The following is a 17609-nucleotide window of genomic DNA, read 5'->3' as shown; positions in this document are numbered from 1 at the left end:
GTGGCTCAGTCGTTAAGCATCTGCCTTCAGCTCAGGTCATGATCCCAGGGTCCTAGGATCCAGCCCTGCATCAGGCTCCCTGCTCAGCGGGAAGCCTGCTTCTCCTCTCCCGCTCCCCCTGCTTGTGTTCCCTCTCTTGCTGTGTCCCTGTCAAATAAATAAATTAAAAAAACTTAAAAAAAAAAAAAGAGTATGGATGAATGCATCAAACAGTGCCGCTATTCTCGTGCCTGGTTTTCTTTTAACTAGGTAGAGTTCAATAATCTGCCGGTGTACGACATCAGTTTAAAGGACTGGTTAATGCTCAATCTAGTGTGTAAATCAAAAATATACTTCCTCTGCTGCTAGCTTATTACTCCCTGGCCCTTTCATCCCTGCTTTATTATGTTTTGTTCTTAACACCACCTCCTGACATAACATCTATCTCTTTATTGACTCTTATTTTCTCTTTTTTTCTCACCAGAGTGGGGGTGCTAAAGGAATTTGTTTTGTCCACCTAGAGGAGTGTCTGATGCCTTGCAGGGTTTGATACTCATGTTTTTAAATTAAAAATCTTTACATAAGAGTGGTTTTCTTCTTCAAGCTGTGACCAGTAAACAGGTTTCCAGTACATCAGAAAATTACATTAAATGCTAGATTGTCTCATATCTTATACTTTGTATCATACTGAACATTTGCCAAGTTCTTGCTATAGGTATTAGCTAACTAATATTGGACATTATGCTGTTGTTCAACAGTAGGGAAAACCTATATCCAGTGCAGTATTATGTACATAATGAGAAAATTATCTGGTTTAAAGCCAGATAAACTGTTAGTCTCCAAAGGAAGAATATGACTAGTATAGAATATGAGTTTCTGTGTCTTGAAGTTTCAATATAATTTCTGCTTATTGAGTTTAAAAAATTTTATTACACTTACTTGATGACATTTACACTCAGCTTTTTGAAGCAAGTTAGAGGTACTTTAAGTTTATTAAAATTCATTCAGTAATCCAACACATATTACTGTGTACCCATTTAATAATCCAACACACATTACCGTATGATTCAGACCTTCTGGTAGATGCTAGGGATATATGGGTGAACAAAACAGACAGCTTCTGTTTACAGGGACCTTGTATGCTACATAATTGTTTATTTACTCTTATTAGGATAACTGTTCTGAAGGAGAGGTATAGGATGCTAAAGAGATTAACTGAACTTAACGTAAGTAATTAGGTATTCAATTGTTCTCAATGCAAATGTCTTGTTGCTTGAATGAACATGATCTGTCAGATCTGAAATGTCTTAAGTAGAAAATAGCACAAACCTGATGTTAGCTATACTTCATTCCTCTTGATGAAAAGAAATAGGTATTTAGATAGACCGAACATTGCTTCCTTTTTGAATGACAGGGAACCCCAAGTACTATAGATTCTCTAATAGCAGGATAAGACAACATAATCTACTTCTGTCTTGGCCCAACCAAAGTGTCACTCATATGTGAGGAAGAGATAATGATTTACTTAGGTATGAATCTCAAGATGCCATATTTTAAGGCTAAAACTAAATGTTATTTTCATGGTTTTAGTTTACTTAGTGTAAATCTTCCACACTAAAAAATGTTTCAAGTAATTGGGAGCCTATGTATGTATGTATGTGTGTGATTTGGGGGAGCTTGTAGTTGTATGAGGAGACATTGAATATTTGCCTTGAGTTTTGCAGATTGCATAAACCAGTTTGATATCACAGCATAAGGAACAGCAGTGTTCAGTTCTTTATAAGACTGTAAAATGAATAGAGATGTACGTTGGAAGGCAGGGGGTGTCTTTATTGCCTTGCATTGTCTATGTTACATTACATTAGCCATACCAGCACAAAAGAAGGATTTCTTTGAATGTGACTTTCAATACTTTGAAATCGAACATTCATTTCGAAGTCACATTCAAAGTAGTTTCGATAGTCACATTCAAAGTAAATAAGGAAAGAAGCAAGTAATAAAACAAGTAAAAGTTGTTTTGAGTTTACTGGTGCATGCGAAAATATGCGTTGGTATAACTGCTGTGACTGGTACAAGCAGTTATAGCTTTCCTTTACCTAGAAACCCAGTATCTTATACATCTTTCCTCTCTGACAAGAGACTTTATACCTTTGGATTTAGCACAAAATCCTTATCCTTAAGGAACTCCTTTTCAATCATAATTCTTGCTTCTTTTCCTATTACTTCTGTTCTATGAGTGAACAGTTTGCTAAGACGTGAGTGACAGTTATCTTTTGTGTCCAGTCAGGTCAAGGGTTGGGTTGGGCGAAAGGAGGCTAGCTATCCTTGGTGCCATTGATTTAGTGGGTTTTCTGGAGCAATAGGAAGGCAACCAGAGATGTAGAATAGTGGCTACTATACAAGTACAAGATAAAGTGTTATCTCTCCATCCACTATGTAGATGTGACAGAGAATACTAGGGCATACTGAGTGAGTAGAGAGGAATCAGTATTGCTTCTGGAGGTCCCTGTGGAAATCCTTCTTTTGTGCTGGTATGGCTAATGTAATGTAACATAGACAATGCAAGGCAATAAAGACACCTCCTGCCTTCGAACGTACATCTCTATTCATTTTCAGGCAAGAGTAATTAATATTCAAAATTTAACAATCAGTAAGGCATGAGTATCAAGTAGTCAAAATGGATGTTAATGAATGTTCGATTGTGGTGCTTTCTTGAGAGAAAACAGTGAGATGTTTTAGTAATTTAGGACGATTCCACAGAAATGTCAACTGATACATTCTAAGTGGAACTGATGGGATAAGCGAATTTAATTGCAAACTTGCTTAAATGGCCAGGGAACAAACACAAATAAATGGCCACTTATGTGACTTTCTCAAGACAGTCTTCCCTAAGGGTATCTTCATCTTAACTCTCTTGTTGACATTTACTATTGGCATCTAGTAGTGAGGAGTCTTGCTGAATAAATTTGATGTTTCTATTTAATCCCTCTCTGTATTGTTGCTCCTAACTATTTTTTTCCTGCAAAGAAAATGAGTATATATATGAGTAATTTCCTAGATTTTTAGCAGCAAAGTATTGGCAGTTCCACAGCCTCCCATATATTTAGTAACTTTAAATTCCTCTGCAGGCTTTCTTAGCCTGCTGGTTTGAGGGGGACACCTGCAGGGTTATTCCTTTTTATAGACCCTATAAGGCACATTTTATGAGTTGAGAGTGAGATTTCAATGGGATGATTATGAATGGGGCATTAGGTCTCAAAAGTGGAGCCGGGTGTAACTTCTCATTTTGGTTTCATGAAAGTTTTATGAAATTGATTAGATTTTGCAGAAAAACTCAAGCCTGGGAATGTAGAATTAAGCAAGGGAGTGATGATTATATTTTTGCTCAGGTTTCACACAGATGATACCATTTAAGCACATAAATCATAAAAGCTTCCATTGTAATATGCAGTAAAGACTTTAAGGGTGATGTTGAGCATTTGAAAACAATTCTGGGAAAATACTGGTAATTAAAAGATAAAACCCAGTGATAGATCAGAATTACCTTTTTTATTTTTTCACTCTTAATATTTATGAAATGCAAATGTACAGAAAAAATCTGAAGATTCAGAAGCATACTTTAATTTTTTTTTCATACTTTAATTTGAAGAAAACGGATGCCCTTGATATTTTTAGTTTGGGTAGGTTTAAGATAAAATTAAGAACAAGTATAAAAATCAGATGTGACTGCTTTTAGATCTCAGCATGTGTGTTTTTCATATCCTAACCGTCTCCGGTTGTGTGCACTCTGGAGAACAAACTATTTCAGTTTCTGTCTTCCCATTACCGTATTCAGATTATAAATCAATAAGACTTGATTTTCCTCCTAAGATTTAAGTTGCTGTTTGGTAGGCTTTTGGAATTGAGAGACAGGAGGACAAAATTAGATGCTTTCTAGACAATCTGCCCCCAAATTCTCTTAAGGGTTCAACCAGATTAATTTTGTTCTGGGTCTAACTGGATTTGAGAAATATTTTACTTTACTTATGTGCTGCACTTTTAAACACACATCTTCAGTGGCTTCATACAGAAATGAGTGTTGAAGGAATATTCTTATTTTCTTAGCTGATTTGGCTCTCACATCTCATCACTTATTTAAATGACTGCAGAAATAAAGAACTAAGAAATGTCCGGTTGACATTTTTTTATCTTTAAACTCCTGCATACATTTATTAGCTGCACCATTACAAATTTGGGGGCTGTTTCTTTCAATTTTTTTCTTTCAATTTTTTTAATGGCTATATTAAAAATTTTAAAGGTTAGACTTTTAGTGACAGACTTTTTAATCAAAGTTGTATGGGAGCCATCATGATGTATTTATTCACCGTGGTCAAGTGCAGTTGAAAAATGAATAGAAATTCCAAGATTAATCATGCTATGTGTTTATTCTGATGCATTCTGATCATTATAATTGAAAATACTCTTCTAATTCTAGGAATTAATCCCTTATATCTTGTTGCTTTGTGTTTATCTTTCTCCAGTTAAACCATATATGGAAGGACCTCATGTTAATTTAAATTATTATTTATTTGTTTACTATTATTTATTATTCAGTTAAGAAAAAATTGCATTCAGTTACATTGCTTGGTCAGAGTAAGAACCTTGACTATATAAGATATAGACCTAATGTGATAATGGTATAAGATGAAGACAAAGATTAAAAAGGATCAAGGGAAAAATAATAATAGTAGTTGTGTTCAGGGTGTGCTTACAGGTGATTCTCCCCTTGGCTTAATTTTCTTTAGTAGTATCATGATAATATTTTAACAAGAATCAAATTAAGATTCTGTTATACTATGTATGAATCACTGGATATTTAGTTACATTATATATTTAGTTACATTATCACATCTTTAAAGTGTGGAGGATTATTTTAGTCTGAGCCTATGAAGGAGCTTTTCTTGACCATTTGTATAATACCACCACGACTAAAGAACATATTAGTAGAAGGAGACAGCCCAGTAGTATAGACATTAGTCAGAATTCTCACGAAAGGGTAATGTAGTGCCTCCTGCCTTTGATTTAAAGAAATCACACTAAATTTAGGACATTTCTAGGACTGAATTTAACATACATTAACATCTCACATGCATGATGAAGTCATTCCTGAAAAAACAGATTCAATGTTTTAAATTCTCCGTTATTTCAAAATCAATATTTATACCAACTTAATCATTTTGCCATAGGTAATGCAATCAAGTGCACAGACATGGCCTCGGAATAGAAACCTCATTGAGATTTTACTCTTCAGAGTGTTAGAAGATAACTGTGGTTGAAGATGCTCAGTTTGCAAGGGCAAAACATTGACACTTAACTCTTCTTCCAGAGATTCTCCTTGGTCCCAGCTGAGTGAGTCAGGACCAGAAGGGAGCCTTACCTTCCTTCTATGGCTAAACACTATTCTGGGCTCCCTAGCCACACTTCTCTTCCAGCCAAATCCACCTATGATAAACTCATAATTAGACAAGGTGCATTTGAGCTTCTGGCCATGGCCTCCATATTTTAGGATGAGGGTGAAAGAAGGAAGAGGAGCCTCTCCTCAGTTCCTCCTGCAACCTTAGCCATGGTAAGTGGAGCCTTTCACATGTTAACACAGTGTACCTATGGGCTCACAGGACTGTTTCATTTTGGGAAGAATCATATTACCTTTGAAAATTATCTGAATCCATCTTATTTTCCTTAGAGATAGCGTTAAAAAGCATGTTTTAATTAATTTCATTTTCCTTGCTACTTCATAACTCCCAGTGCTGCATTTCTCTTGTGGTTTGCAGAAGACCACCCTTCCCCTAACTCTTGCAGTTTGCCATTTATTTCAGTACCTTAAAGAAGAAAATAAAAAGCAGATGCTATGAGGGTACTTACTTGAAAAACACGAAAATCCCCAGTGAAATCACCAAGGTGAAAATCGACAAAGAATGGCCCACGATAGCCAAGTAGTACAGAACGTATGCATTCTGGAACAACAACAACAACAACAACAACAACAACAACAACAAAACAGTTATAAAAATAAACAGGCAAATAAATGATAATAGAGGAGGGAAAATAGTTTCTATTTTTAATATCAGTGTAAACCAACAACTGTTCTCATCCTTTAAAAAAAATCTTCTAAAATTATAACAAATGTTTCAGAGAAATTATATTGAATCATAGTATTTGGGGTTAACAGGTTAAATATTATAAGATTACCAGTTATATTAGAAGATGCATGATGTGGTGGGAAGAACGTAAGACTGGATTCATCAACTCTGTTCTTTACTTGGAGTACTAATCATTAAGTCTTTGTGTGACTCTCATAAGTCAGTCACTTCCCCCCTCTGGATCTCAGTAGTCCTCTTCTCTAAAATAATTTGGTCAAAACTAAATGATTTTTAAAACAATTATGTGCTGCTTATAAGAAACATCATTAACTACTGGGATGCAGAAATACTGAATATAAAAGGATGGGAAAAGATGATCTAGGTAAACACTAACCACAAGATAACTAGTATCATATCATAAAGGTCCAGATGTTAAGTCAGGAAGACAAAACAATTTTTAATTTCTATTCACCTAATAATATAAACTCAAACCACATAAAGCATAAAGCAAAAGCTGATACCACTTAATAATCAATAGAACATATGGTACAAATGCAGTGTAGGTAAGTTGGATAATTTCTATGAAGCTTTTTTAATTCCTGGGAGAATTGTGGCATTTATGTACAAAGCATTACCCTTCAACATTTGATTCTTGTCAATTTCCTTGTGAAGAGCCTGATATGGAAGCACTGATTCTGCTAAAAGGCTCTTGGAGCCTGCAGAGTCTTTTGTTTGGTGATGTGCATTAATGCTGGACAGAAAAAAATATTGCCTTTCTAGGCGTTAGAATTTCAAAATGAACTAATCAACGTCTCCTGAATTGTGGCTGTTGTACCACTTGATGGGGCATTTACATATTATTTGCCACTTTCACTGATAAACTACTCTCCTAACAGCACCCTTTTTATCCTTGCAGAAATGATGACCAAGTTGGAATAATGGGTTTATAGCTAGAGCTGATGAAGACTTCAAAATAGCTGATACTCCCTTTCTTAGAAAGTATTTAGGAATCTTTGCAAGAAAACAAATACTCAGCTCCTGTCTTTTCTCCCACCAATTCATTTTCTGGCTACTTTTCTAACTTCACCACTAGACAAAACCAGGAGTGGCACTTTCTAAGAGTTCTTCCTTTTAAATAGTTCACCATATAGATCCCCTTGCTATTTAAAATACTGTTTTTTATTTGGATATGCAAGCCATGCCCCTAACCTCTGTCACTATTTTATTTTTATCTCTGTATATTTTATTTCTAAGAAAACTTTATATAACCTAATTCATTTTCTTTCAGTTGCCTCCAGAATACTTTAAAAAATATTTATTCTTCTGAAATAAAGTTGTCTAAATGTGTAAGATTAAACCAACAGCTCATAATTTAGTTGCCATTCTTGGTGTCATTCTTTTTTTTTTTTTAAGATTTTATTTATTTATTTGAGAGAGAGAGAGTACATGAGAGGGGGGAGGGTCAGAGGGAGAAGCAGACTCCCTGCTGAGCAGGGAGCCCGATGCGGGACTCGATCCCGGGACTCCAGGATCATGACCTGAGCCGAAGGCAGTCGCTTAACCAACTGAGCCACCCAGGCGCCCTCTTGGTGTCATTCTTAAGACTGAGAAGTGCTTCTTCTTTTTTTTTTTTTTAGATAAATTCTAAGTTGGTTTCTCCACCTTTTTTTTTTTTTTTTTTTTGCCCAGATATAGCTGGAAGATTTGTGCAAAGAATTTCAATCATTATGTTAGGTTCTTGGAGGGGAACATTTATTCTTAAAGTACTTTATTTCTATTTTCTCAGACATGGCCAGAGTGAGGTCAAATATGGCAGCACTAAGAATTATTTATTTGGATCAGCACTCTTTGTAACAATTCAGGTAACAGGTTTATAATTTTTTTCTGTAAAATCATAATCAGGACTCATTCAGAAATTCCTTTCTTGGTGACATGTAATTTCCATCAGATCTTATTAAGTAAATAGCTCTCCATTAGGATGTAGACATGCATCTGATTCTCAGGGGGGTGACTAAGTAATTTGTGAAGAGGTGACGGGATTTGGTGCCCCCAGCCTGTGTCTGTGACAAGATATTCCTCTGGTCTCTAGTCAACTGGTCTCTAAGCTACCTATTCGTCTTGTTTACTTTTTGTTCTTGCTTGTTTTGTTTTAAACAAAAGGAAATTTTTCTATACTCCTAAATCTGCTCTATAGCAAACAGAAGCACTGATGGGCTTTTAGCTTCCAACTTAGTAATAACTTAGTATCCAGGCCTATCTTTGAAGGGAACAATAGGTTTCCGTTGTAGCACCAGGGCTGCTCAGGGATAGCCTGTGTGGTTAAATACTGACTGACCGTTTCTGCCAGCACGGTGGGGAGAGGAGGCTGATTGTGCGCTTAGTGATTTTTTTCAGATTTCTCATGTACTTGGAGAGTAGGTATCTGGGTTTTTCCCATTGGCTTAAATGTTTCCAAGCAGAGATGATATTATGAATATTTAACAGACGGTAAGACACAAATACCAACAAATCAGAATGGACTAAACTGCCACACCTGTATCAATAGGTAGATGAGAAGCCAGATTCTAAGGGTTCCTTCAAGACTGGATAGTAAGACTATAATGGGCATCTTGGGGCAGGGAATAGGAGGCAACTGTCACTTTGTGACTTGGGGGAAAAGATCTGTAATTTTGGGACTCTTCCGGTAGAAGAGAGATCTTAGAGAGTCCCTGGAAATGCTGCCTAATATCTGGCATCATGGGGAATCCCATCTCTCTTCCATGGACACTATTTCCCTCGTTATGAATGCCCTGATTCTCATGGAACTCTTTGATACCAAGTGCCAACCAAGAAGTAAAATGTCATTTTCTCTAATGCTACTTCATAGAGTCCCTAGAACTCACAGGCCATGATCTGATTTCCTTCTATAGAATAGGTTGGCTTCTTGGTAGCAGGTATTTTAAAGTTATGCATTCATTTCTATGTAAAAATAATGGCATTCTCACCCAATACCGAAATGTGAAATAGAACTTACCTTCAGTTTCTCAGGAGTGAAAGCATTACACATAGTGTAGTTGGACCAGGTTCGATTGTTCTCAGGATGTTTATACCAATCCCCGTTCTCATCACAGTATTTTGTAACCTTTTCTGTTAATGAAACATAACAGTTATTACATTGTGATCTCAAAATACCAAGAAGGAAAAATAAAGCTTTATTAAAAGCCATTCCACAGAGTTAATCACTTTATAGAACTTGAATGTGAATATAAGTCAAAGGAAACTACCCTGAATCATACATTTTATAAGATGTTTTAGTATGTGTTGTCTCATTTTATCTTCAGCAAAGCCATGTAAAGCCGATGTTGCTATCTCCACTTTATAAGCAGGAAGCAGGGAGTGAGAGAGGTTATAGAGTTTGAAATCACTAGAGAGTGGGTCAGCTGGGATTTAATATCGGGTCCATCGCACTAAAAAGTGCTACCTATACCGTGCCTCCTATTTTTTAACCTTACGTTTCTGATTTTAGAGAGGAACTATGTGAAAATGGCAAGACCATACTTTTCTTCATTTATATGCAATATATATTTATTAGGTTGACTGTATGAAACTGCAGTTTTTGTGGGTCAGATGGTCAAATACTGGCAATTTCATATAGTTAAGTCCAATAAAACAAAGAAGTCCTAAACTAAAGGATGTATCAAGGAATCATTTTTATGCTTCTCAAAAAGATTTCATTTGAATTATTTCTCTTGATCCCACAGAGGGCATATTAGGGATTTATAGATTTAGCCTTCACTATTTACTTATTGAATCAACTCTTAGGTGATAGTGAAATTTGCTGATTTGGCTGGATTGGCATATTAAAGATCTCTACTTTGCTATGGGCCGGGTGTTGTGCTAAGCACTTTGCAGAATCGTCTTCTTCAACGTTAATAATGGCCCTTTAAGATGGGTATTGGTCTTCCCATTGTACATATGAGGGAACTGAGGGTCAGAGAAGTTAAGTGAATTCCCCTTCCACAGATAGCAAGTAGAAAGGCCAGGGGTCAAATCCAGGTCTAGTCTATTTGATTCCAAAGCTATTGCGGGGCTACTAAGCTCTGTATGAAGCTTCATAGTCCTGCGACAAAGTTATCTACACTTCATTCAGTGACCCAAAGAATCATAACTAATTTGGTTGACTGCAAGATAGTATTAAAATTCGAATCTGATTGGCTACACAATTGGAAGAAAAAAAATTGAATTAAATAAAATAGAAATAATGAACAAGTGAACGTTAAAATGAATGCACTTGCCAAATTTAATCTGAGTTATTCAGACTTTCCCTAGTTCTCCGAAGTACCTCTGCAATGTGTTTATTGCCTCAGAGATCATATAGTAACCCCAAATTGGCATAATATGCAAAAAGATTTTGCCAGTGTATTTGGAACCTTCAAAAATTTTGAATTTTGATAATTTTTTGGGAAAAATATTTTTGAAGCATTTTTCTTCATTGGCAAAGGTAAAGAGCTGTCACACCAATGGATAACCCTTTTATGTATGACTTCTGGGGTTTTTTTTGTTTGTTTGTTTATTTGTTTTAGCAGAAATGTGGAAGTCTGAATCACATACTAATATTTGGAGGCTACTATTATTGTTTTAAAGGCTAAGAAGACAATTCATGTAAAAAAACTTGTCTGAAATATCACTGAGGTCTGATAATATTTAAAATAATTTTCTATCAGTAGTTCTGGTTAGTCAATCAATATGCTAATGGCTAGTATGAAAATTCTTTTATCTTTGGCAGTTTTTAAGTATAATTCAAAATTTTTTACTGTATGACTGAAACAGGTACTACCAAACTAAACACAAGATTCAAACTAAAAATTGTAGATTTGTCTGTATGTACTCCAACAATTATTTCAAGTGGCTGAAAAAACACATTTTTCAAGCAAAAGATGTTTTCAAGAAACCTATTAGAATCATCATTGCTTAATGTCAATTTGTTAGAAAGTTAAATAGAAAAATTTTAAATTGTGAATTTGCTGAGACAGTCACTGGACAAAAACTATTTAACAAATCACCATTGGACACCAATAATATTTCAAAAAGGGTTAGCACTAATCAGCATAGAAAAACTGATATTGATGTCGATGATGACCATTCCAAGCTTATTTGCTATTTTAAAAAAGTGGTTTGTAACGAAGCATTTTATCTTCTATTGTCAGAAAGTAGCTTATTGTTTTAAACAAAGTTATTTAGCTATATAAGGCAAAATATATTCTATGGAGGAGGAAGGGGTGTTCCTCCTGAAAAAATCCATTCCAATCATGGACAAGACTCTAGGAGATATTATTTTGTTCCGATGTCACTGAAGTCTGGGTCTAGGCATTTCCTGGTTCTACCCACCCATTGCGGCTATAAGAACTTGTCCTCCTTCACCTGGCAAATCTTTCAAAATTCGAAGAAAGGATAGGTCTAACTTCCTTTTCCAAACCAGACATCCCCATTTACTCACACTACACAGCTTGGTGTCCCTTCACAACCTAGAGCCACTCTGCATGTGCTCCATTTTGGTATTTCCCTCTGAAATATTCTAAGTTCGGACTGCCCCATGAAGAGGACAGCATGCTTATTTCACTCCAGATCCACATGGGGGAGCTTTTTACAAATTCTGAGGCCTGAACCCCAGAGATTCAAATTTGCTTATCTGAAGAGGTAACCAGGCATCAACATTTTAAAAAAGCTCACCAATTCCAAAGGCTATCAGGGTTGAGAATCATGGTCCTAAACCATATGTTGACCTTCTTGGCTCTGTGCCATTGATGTTGATTGTTTGACATTAAGGGCAGGGCCTTAAGTACATCCTTGTTAAATGTGCTTTTTACATTCTATCATATTCCTACAGGCTACCAGCCTCTTTTGAATTTCAATGCTGTTATTCACTCTATCATGACCTGTCTTTTACCAAACACTTCGTCTAAAATGAAATCTCTGTCATTTCATTAAACTGTTTTATCATTAAAATATAGCACTGGGTCAATGGTAAAATCCCAACGAATTTAAGTTTGTTGAATATAGATATTTTTAAGATGTGCTTTTCTTTTGAAGTGGATTTGTCCCCCACTTGAGAAGGTTCTTTCTAAAAACAAGGCTGATAAGATGGATCTATGCCTGGAAATCCCTGTTTTGCTGACCAAAACCTTGACTTTTAGTCAATAATTACAGCCACTTTGGCAAGAGCCCATTGCTGCTCTGGAATGGCCTTGTAGCCTCTATTGTAGAAAAGCTCTTTATGCCAATCAAGTTATCTCTAATGTAGTTGTCAAGTCCAGATGAATGAAGCATCATTTATTGGGAAGAGTCAATAAAAGCCAGAAAGATGATCATCACACAGCACTGAGTTAGAGTTTACAGGAAAGTAGTGCTGAGCAGGGCAGGACACTCAGACCTTCCTCTTTGCACAATGAAAATTTTCAGAAGTGGCTGCCCAAACTGGTTTTTAAAGTAGTCCCCTGTAATCTCATTTTCATTATCTCTGTTTTACTGGGGTGGAACTTTGGATCTCATCCTTGTTGGAAGCACCAAAGCATCTCTTAAACACTGACACGAGGATGGACTGATTTCTCTGCTCTAATCTGGATTCCAGAAACTTTCTTGCCTAGATTTTACCATTTGATGATTGTTTTTCTATCTTAACTGATGTTCTTACTTTTGGTCTATGCAAAGTAACCTCTTGTCATTCATACTCAGTGAGCAAAGGTAAACAGATGGGCTGGTTGACCCCAAAATGTGGTAGAAACTCTGACCAAACAACTCTTGGAAAAATCTGAAAGGCAAGGTTGTTTTTCATCATCTCTTATGCATGAAACAAACACTGATTCCTCTTTTCAAAATGCTATTTCTAGTCAAGACCAGATAATGCAATGAAGATCCTTCTTTCAGGACCCTGGCATTCCCTTCCACTGACTGAATGTTCTAACTCTCTTCCATGGAACCACTTCCAAAAGGATACTGAAGGAAAGAGAAAGATGAGCACTGTGAGGTGTGGAGGGATTACTGTGTTCTGTTATATCACATCCCATCAGACGAGGTCTGGAGCTTGAGGTGGAAGGACCAGCTTCATGGAGCCCTGCCCCACAGCCAGCCAGTTCAACATCTGGAGCAACTTAAACATGCTCTGCAGCCTCAGGCTCACTCTACTCTCAGGAACAAAGCTCACCTGTTAACTGGGGCTTAAGCGGTGTGCCTGTAGCTTAGGTTCAGCATCTGAGTCTCTTTTTTATTTTTTTAAGATTTTATTTATTTATTTGGCAGAGAGAGACACAGCGAGAGAGGGAACACAAGCAGGGGGATTGGGAGAGGGAGAAGCAGGCTTCCCGCCAAGCAGGGAGCCCGATGCGGGGCTCGATCCCAGGACCCTGGGACCACAACCCAAGCCAAAGGCAGACGCCTAGCTGACTGAGCCACCCAGGTGCCTCTTTTATAACTAAGATGTATAGTCCCTTTTCAGTCTCTTAATCTCAGTTAATATTTCAATGGGACAGATTTTCTATCTAGTTTCTTGGAACAGAGTTTTTCTGGACCCAACACCTATAGTCCCTGAAGCTGGCTGGCTACTGCTTTTTACCCCTCTGGTACCCACCTTCCTCCATTGTATCAGTCTCATCTGATTCTGCCCTCCACCTCCTACCACCGCAGCTACTCAGTGTATTGGTTGAGCTTTTCTGGTATCTGCCACTTTCTTATCTGGACTTTCTTTATTATTTAACACATTTTCATCTTGGCTGCACATTTTGTCATAAGCAGAACTTTAAAAGATCCTCGTGCCCAGGTTATACTCCAAACTAATTCAGAATGTCTGGGGTGGTACCAGGCATGAGGATTTTGTTAAGTTTCCAAGATTCTTAGCCAAATTGAGAATCAATCACTACTAACACCTATCCAAATCCATCCCCTGATCCCCATGTATCTAGTCTCTGGACTGAGGCTGTTATACAAACTCAAATTTTATCTCTTTACACATTCCTTGCATTGCTCCTGACCACTAGCCACTGGGCATCTTGGATTCCAGACCTCTAATCTTTTTGGATAGCTGATGTTTCTGAGATACATCCCATCAGCCCCCTTGCTTCTTACTTACTCCACTTGGTAGCTGGTACTCCCAGACCTTTATCCTGTCTATGCATCCTGATCCAACTTCCAATTATACCAGTGTGGCTAGATTGAGGCCTGAAGGAAAAACATGTCTTCCCTAGGAGGTTCTAAAAGTACTTCAATCTGCGCAAGTGTGTATGGGGATTTAGAAGTACTGTTTCTCAAATGCTTTTCCAAGACTGTTGCACTTACTTATAAAGAGAGGGTTAGGTAAGAGCTCAGGAGACTTTGTTCACTTGCAATTTTGTGTCAAATATTGTGTGAGTATATAAATTTAGATAATATATATGAAAATGTTTTAAAAAGTAAAAAATGATACTCAATGAGAAGTACTCCTATGTTACTTTTATAGCTAAAATGAATTTGGTGTCACTTACTTACTTAACACACATTTGTTGACTGCTTGTGTTGTGCTGGGCATGGAGCTGGATGTTAGTATGATCCATTCATTGTAACTTCATTAGTCTTATTTACTGAACATATATTAATAATCTACTGTTGGAACAGAAATCTAGCAAGTGTCTAGAGTTACCATTTTCTGATTTAGTTTCCCTTACACATGACAGTTTTATATAACTTTCAGTGTTATATAAAATTTCCGTTGTGTGTGCTCTATCAGTCCTGTATACCCAAAGTCTAGATCAAGTATTTGCATAAGCCACCAAATGTGCGACAATTGAAAACTGAAAGATAACCACATTTAAGTAAAACTTCACAGAGTTAAAAAAAATTAATTTAAAATTTTATTAAAATTTTATATTAAATATTTAAAATATATAAAAATTCAACTTTCATTTAGAATTAAAGACCAATGTGCTCATCTGACCAGTAACGTGACCTAAAAAATAAGGAGAGCTTGAAATATTTGTACAACTCAGTGATATTTCAAGTAAGGAAATGCTTCAGAAAGTGCTGAAACATGTAGAGTATGATTAGATAGGTATCTTTTATATCTGATTTTTTTTTCAGAATCATGAAAATTCTAAAAGCTTCATAGCAAAATATGAAATAAAAAGAAATATTTTACCTGTTGGATCAAAGTCTGGAAAATAATCTGGGCAGTACTGATGGGACAGTACGCCAGCTGGTGTATCATCCCAGCACAGCCATCCATCCCATGTGCGGTTGCAATATGGACCTGATGATTCACAAAGAAATTGGAAAAAGTTGGAAAAAGCTGCAGAATCATCAGCAGGATTTAACAGTGTTCAATAGGACCTAACTATTTAATAGTTATTCTGGAACGCTCTACATGCATATGGAAATATGAAAAAGAACAGCCGCAGCAACAAAACAAAGATTTTAATCAAATTTACATTTTTATAGGGTTTTCTCCATTTGCTCTTCAAAAGACACACATGTCATCTGTATGGAATCTTTCCTCCAAAATCTTTCCTTTAAAATATCTCCAGAAATGCTGCAAAGAAATCTTGTGAAAATATATGCAATATCACCCCTGGATAAGAGGCTTACTTTGAAAAAAACTATATAGCTTTAGAACATATACAGCCTACTAACCATTAACCTTAAAAAAGGTTGCCTTGGATGGCTCTATTCTTTTTTTTTTTTTTAAGATTATTTTATTTATTTGCGAGAGAGAGAGAGAGAGAGAGAACACACACCCACAAAAGCGGGGGGGGGGGCAGAGGGAGAGGGAGAGAGAAAATCCTCAAGCAGAACCCCTGCTGAGTGCGGAGCCTGACTCGGGGCTTAATCCCACGACCCTGAGATCATGACCTGAGCAGAAATCAAGAATCAGATGCTTAATGGACTGAGCCATCCAGGCGTCCCTAGGATAATTCTATTCTTAACCCAAGGGTTTAAGATTCAATTGTTCAAAATTCCTATTGGAGATGCATTTGTAGACAGTTAATAGATTACATATAAAACTAGTCTTATTATTTTAGAATCACACTTCATTATTGGCTAAAATAATGCTCAGTTTGAGCAGTTTATGTATTTATCAGCATTGGCTCCAAGTAGTTTCTCCCTCCTTTCAAAATTTACCCTAAAACATGAAGATTTGCCTCTATAAAGCTACTCAAAAGAATAAGCCTCAGGCTTTGAAGTCAGTTCTAAGAAAGGAAGGAAAGAAGGAAGGAAGGAAGAAAGGAAAAGAAAGAAAGAAAAAGAAAGAAAAGAAAGAAAAAAGAAAAAGGAGAGAAGAAAGAAAAGAATAGAATAGAAAAGAGAAAAAAGATTAAAAGAAGAAAAAGAAAAGAAAAAAGAAATCTTAAAATACTGATCATAGTACGAAAGTTCAACCTCTGATTAAGACTGAAGTGAAGGAGGCTGTTCTCACTTGGTCTCTGAAAATAGTTTCATTTGCTTCAGAGGAATGGTTTGTCTTTGGGCAGAGCTGCATCTAATGACTTTTCAGGTTCTTAAAAAACACTGAAACTACTGCAGATGGAAGAATAACATGTATCTGTCTTTTAATTGTCTTGAGTTTTGTTTAAAGGAAAATGCTAAAAATAGGAACTAGAAATTAAAACTTTAACAATTTGAAGGCAAACCATGCGTAGAAACAGAATATACTTAAACGATATTCCACCCTACCAAGCAGTGTTATCTGAGAATATACAAGGGTGTACATGATCTTGTTGGGACTTTTCAAATGCTTTAGGTGACAGGGGAGAGAACTGAAATGGATGGATGTAGTAAGGTTTGGCCATCTCATAGCCTTCTATAGCTAAGAGAATGTGCTTGGCCCTGAAAATATTTGTACAGTCCCATAGAGCATTCTAGAGAAGGTGATAGATAAACAATGCCTGCCTAGGAGAGAGCTTGTATTAATTCCTCTGGGAACGGGGGGTAGAAAAGAGGAAGGAATAGCAGGAGTTGCCAACCCATTGACAGTTAAGGGAAGATACTGCCTAATTAACCCAAGCAAGACAGGGTTTTGACAGGATTCACCTGAGGCTAATTCTCTGCCCTCTATTTTCCACTTCCCTTCCTGTCATTTTCCAGGTCCTCTCCATCACTTAGCCCTGTATTGTTCCTCTTTGCCAGGTGTGACTACTGAGTTATTGTAGTAATTTTGTCATAGGTGCAGCTGTTAGCCCAAAACCAGTTGGGTGAACTTAGGCAAAGAAAGTAGACATGTCTCCAGCATGAAATACACAAACATACCATAATTTGAAAACCACTGTTAAAAATGCTGGCATATTAAAATTAGTCAACACATATTTATCCACGGAAGGAAATAAGCCTTTTATGATATTTGAAACACATATTTGCATACATCCTTCTTTTTTTTTTTTAAAGATTTTATTTATTTATTTGAGAGAGAGAATGAGAGACAGAGAGCATGAGGGGGGGAGGGTCAGAGGGAGAAGCAGACTCCCTGCCGAGCAGAGAGCCCGATGCGGGACTCGATCCTGGGACTCCAGGATC

The 17609-nt window shown here is 36.7% G+C and overlaps 1 protein-coding gene across 1 annotated transcript in view; it reads right to left on the bottom strand.

Annotated features, from left to right (window-relative positions):
- CALCR (calcitonin receptor) overlaps positions 1–17609 on the bottom strand; it is a 64870-nt gene that overhangs the window by 39231 nt on the left and 8030 nt on the right. The window contains 3 exon segments of the mRNA XM_054505292.2: positions 5877–5972; positions 9112–9224; positions 15241–15351. Coding sequence (XP_054361267.1) covers positions 5877–5972; positions 9112–9224; positions 15241–15351 — 320 coding nt within the window.

Source organism: Mirounga angustirostris, unplaced genomic scaffold, assembly GCF_029215605.1.
Source record: "Mirounga angustirostris isolate CCGP_5_RB_7025 unplaced genomic scaffold, mMirAng1.0.hap1 SCAF_12, whole genome shotgun sequence".
NCBI classification, from domain to species: Eukaryota; Metazoa; Chordata; class Mammalia; order Carnivora; family Phocidae; genus Mirounga; species Mirounga angustirostris.
Note: the sequence above shows the minus strand (reverse complement) of the source record. Positions and strands in the feature narration are given on the sequence as shown.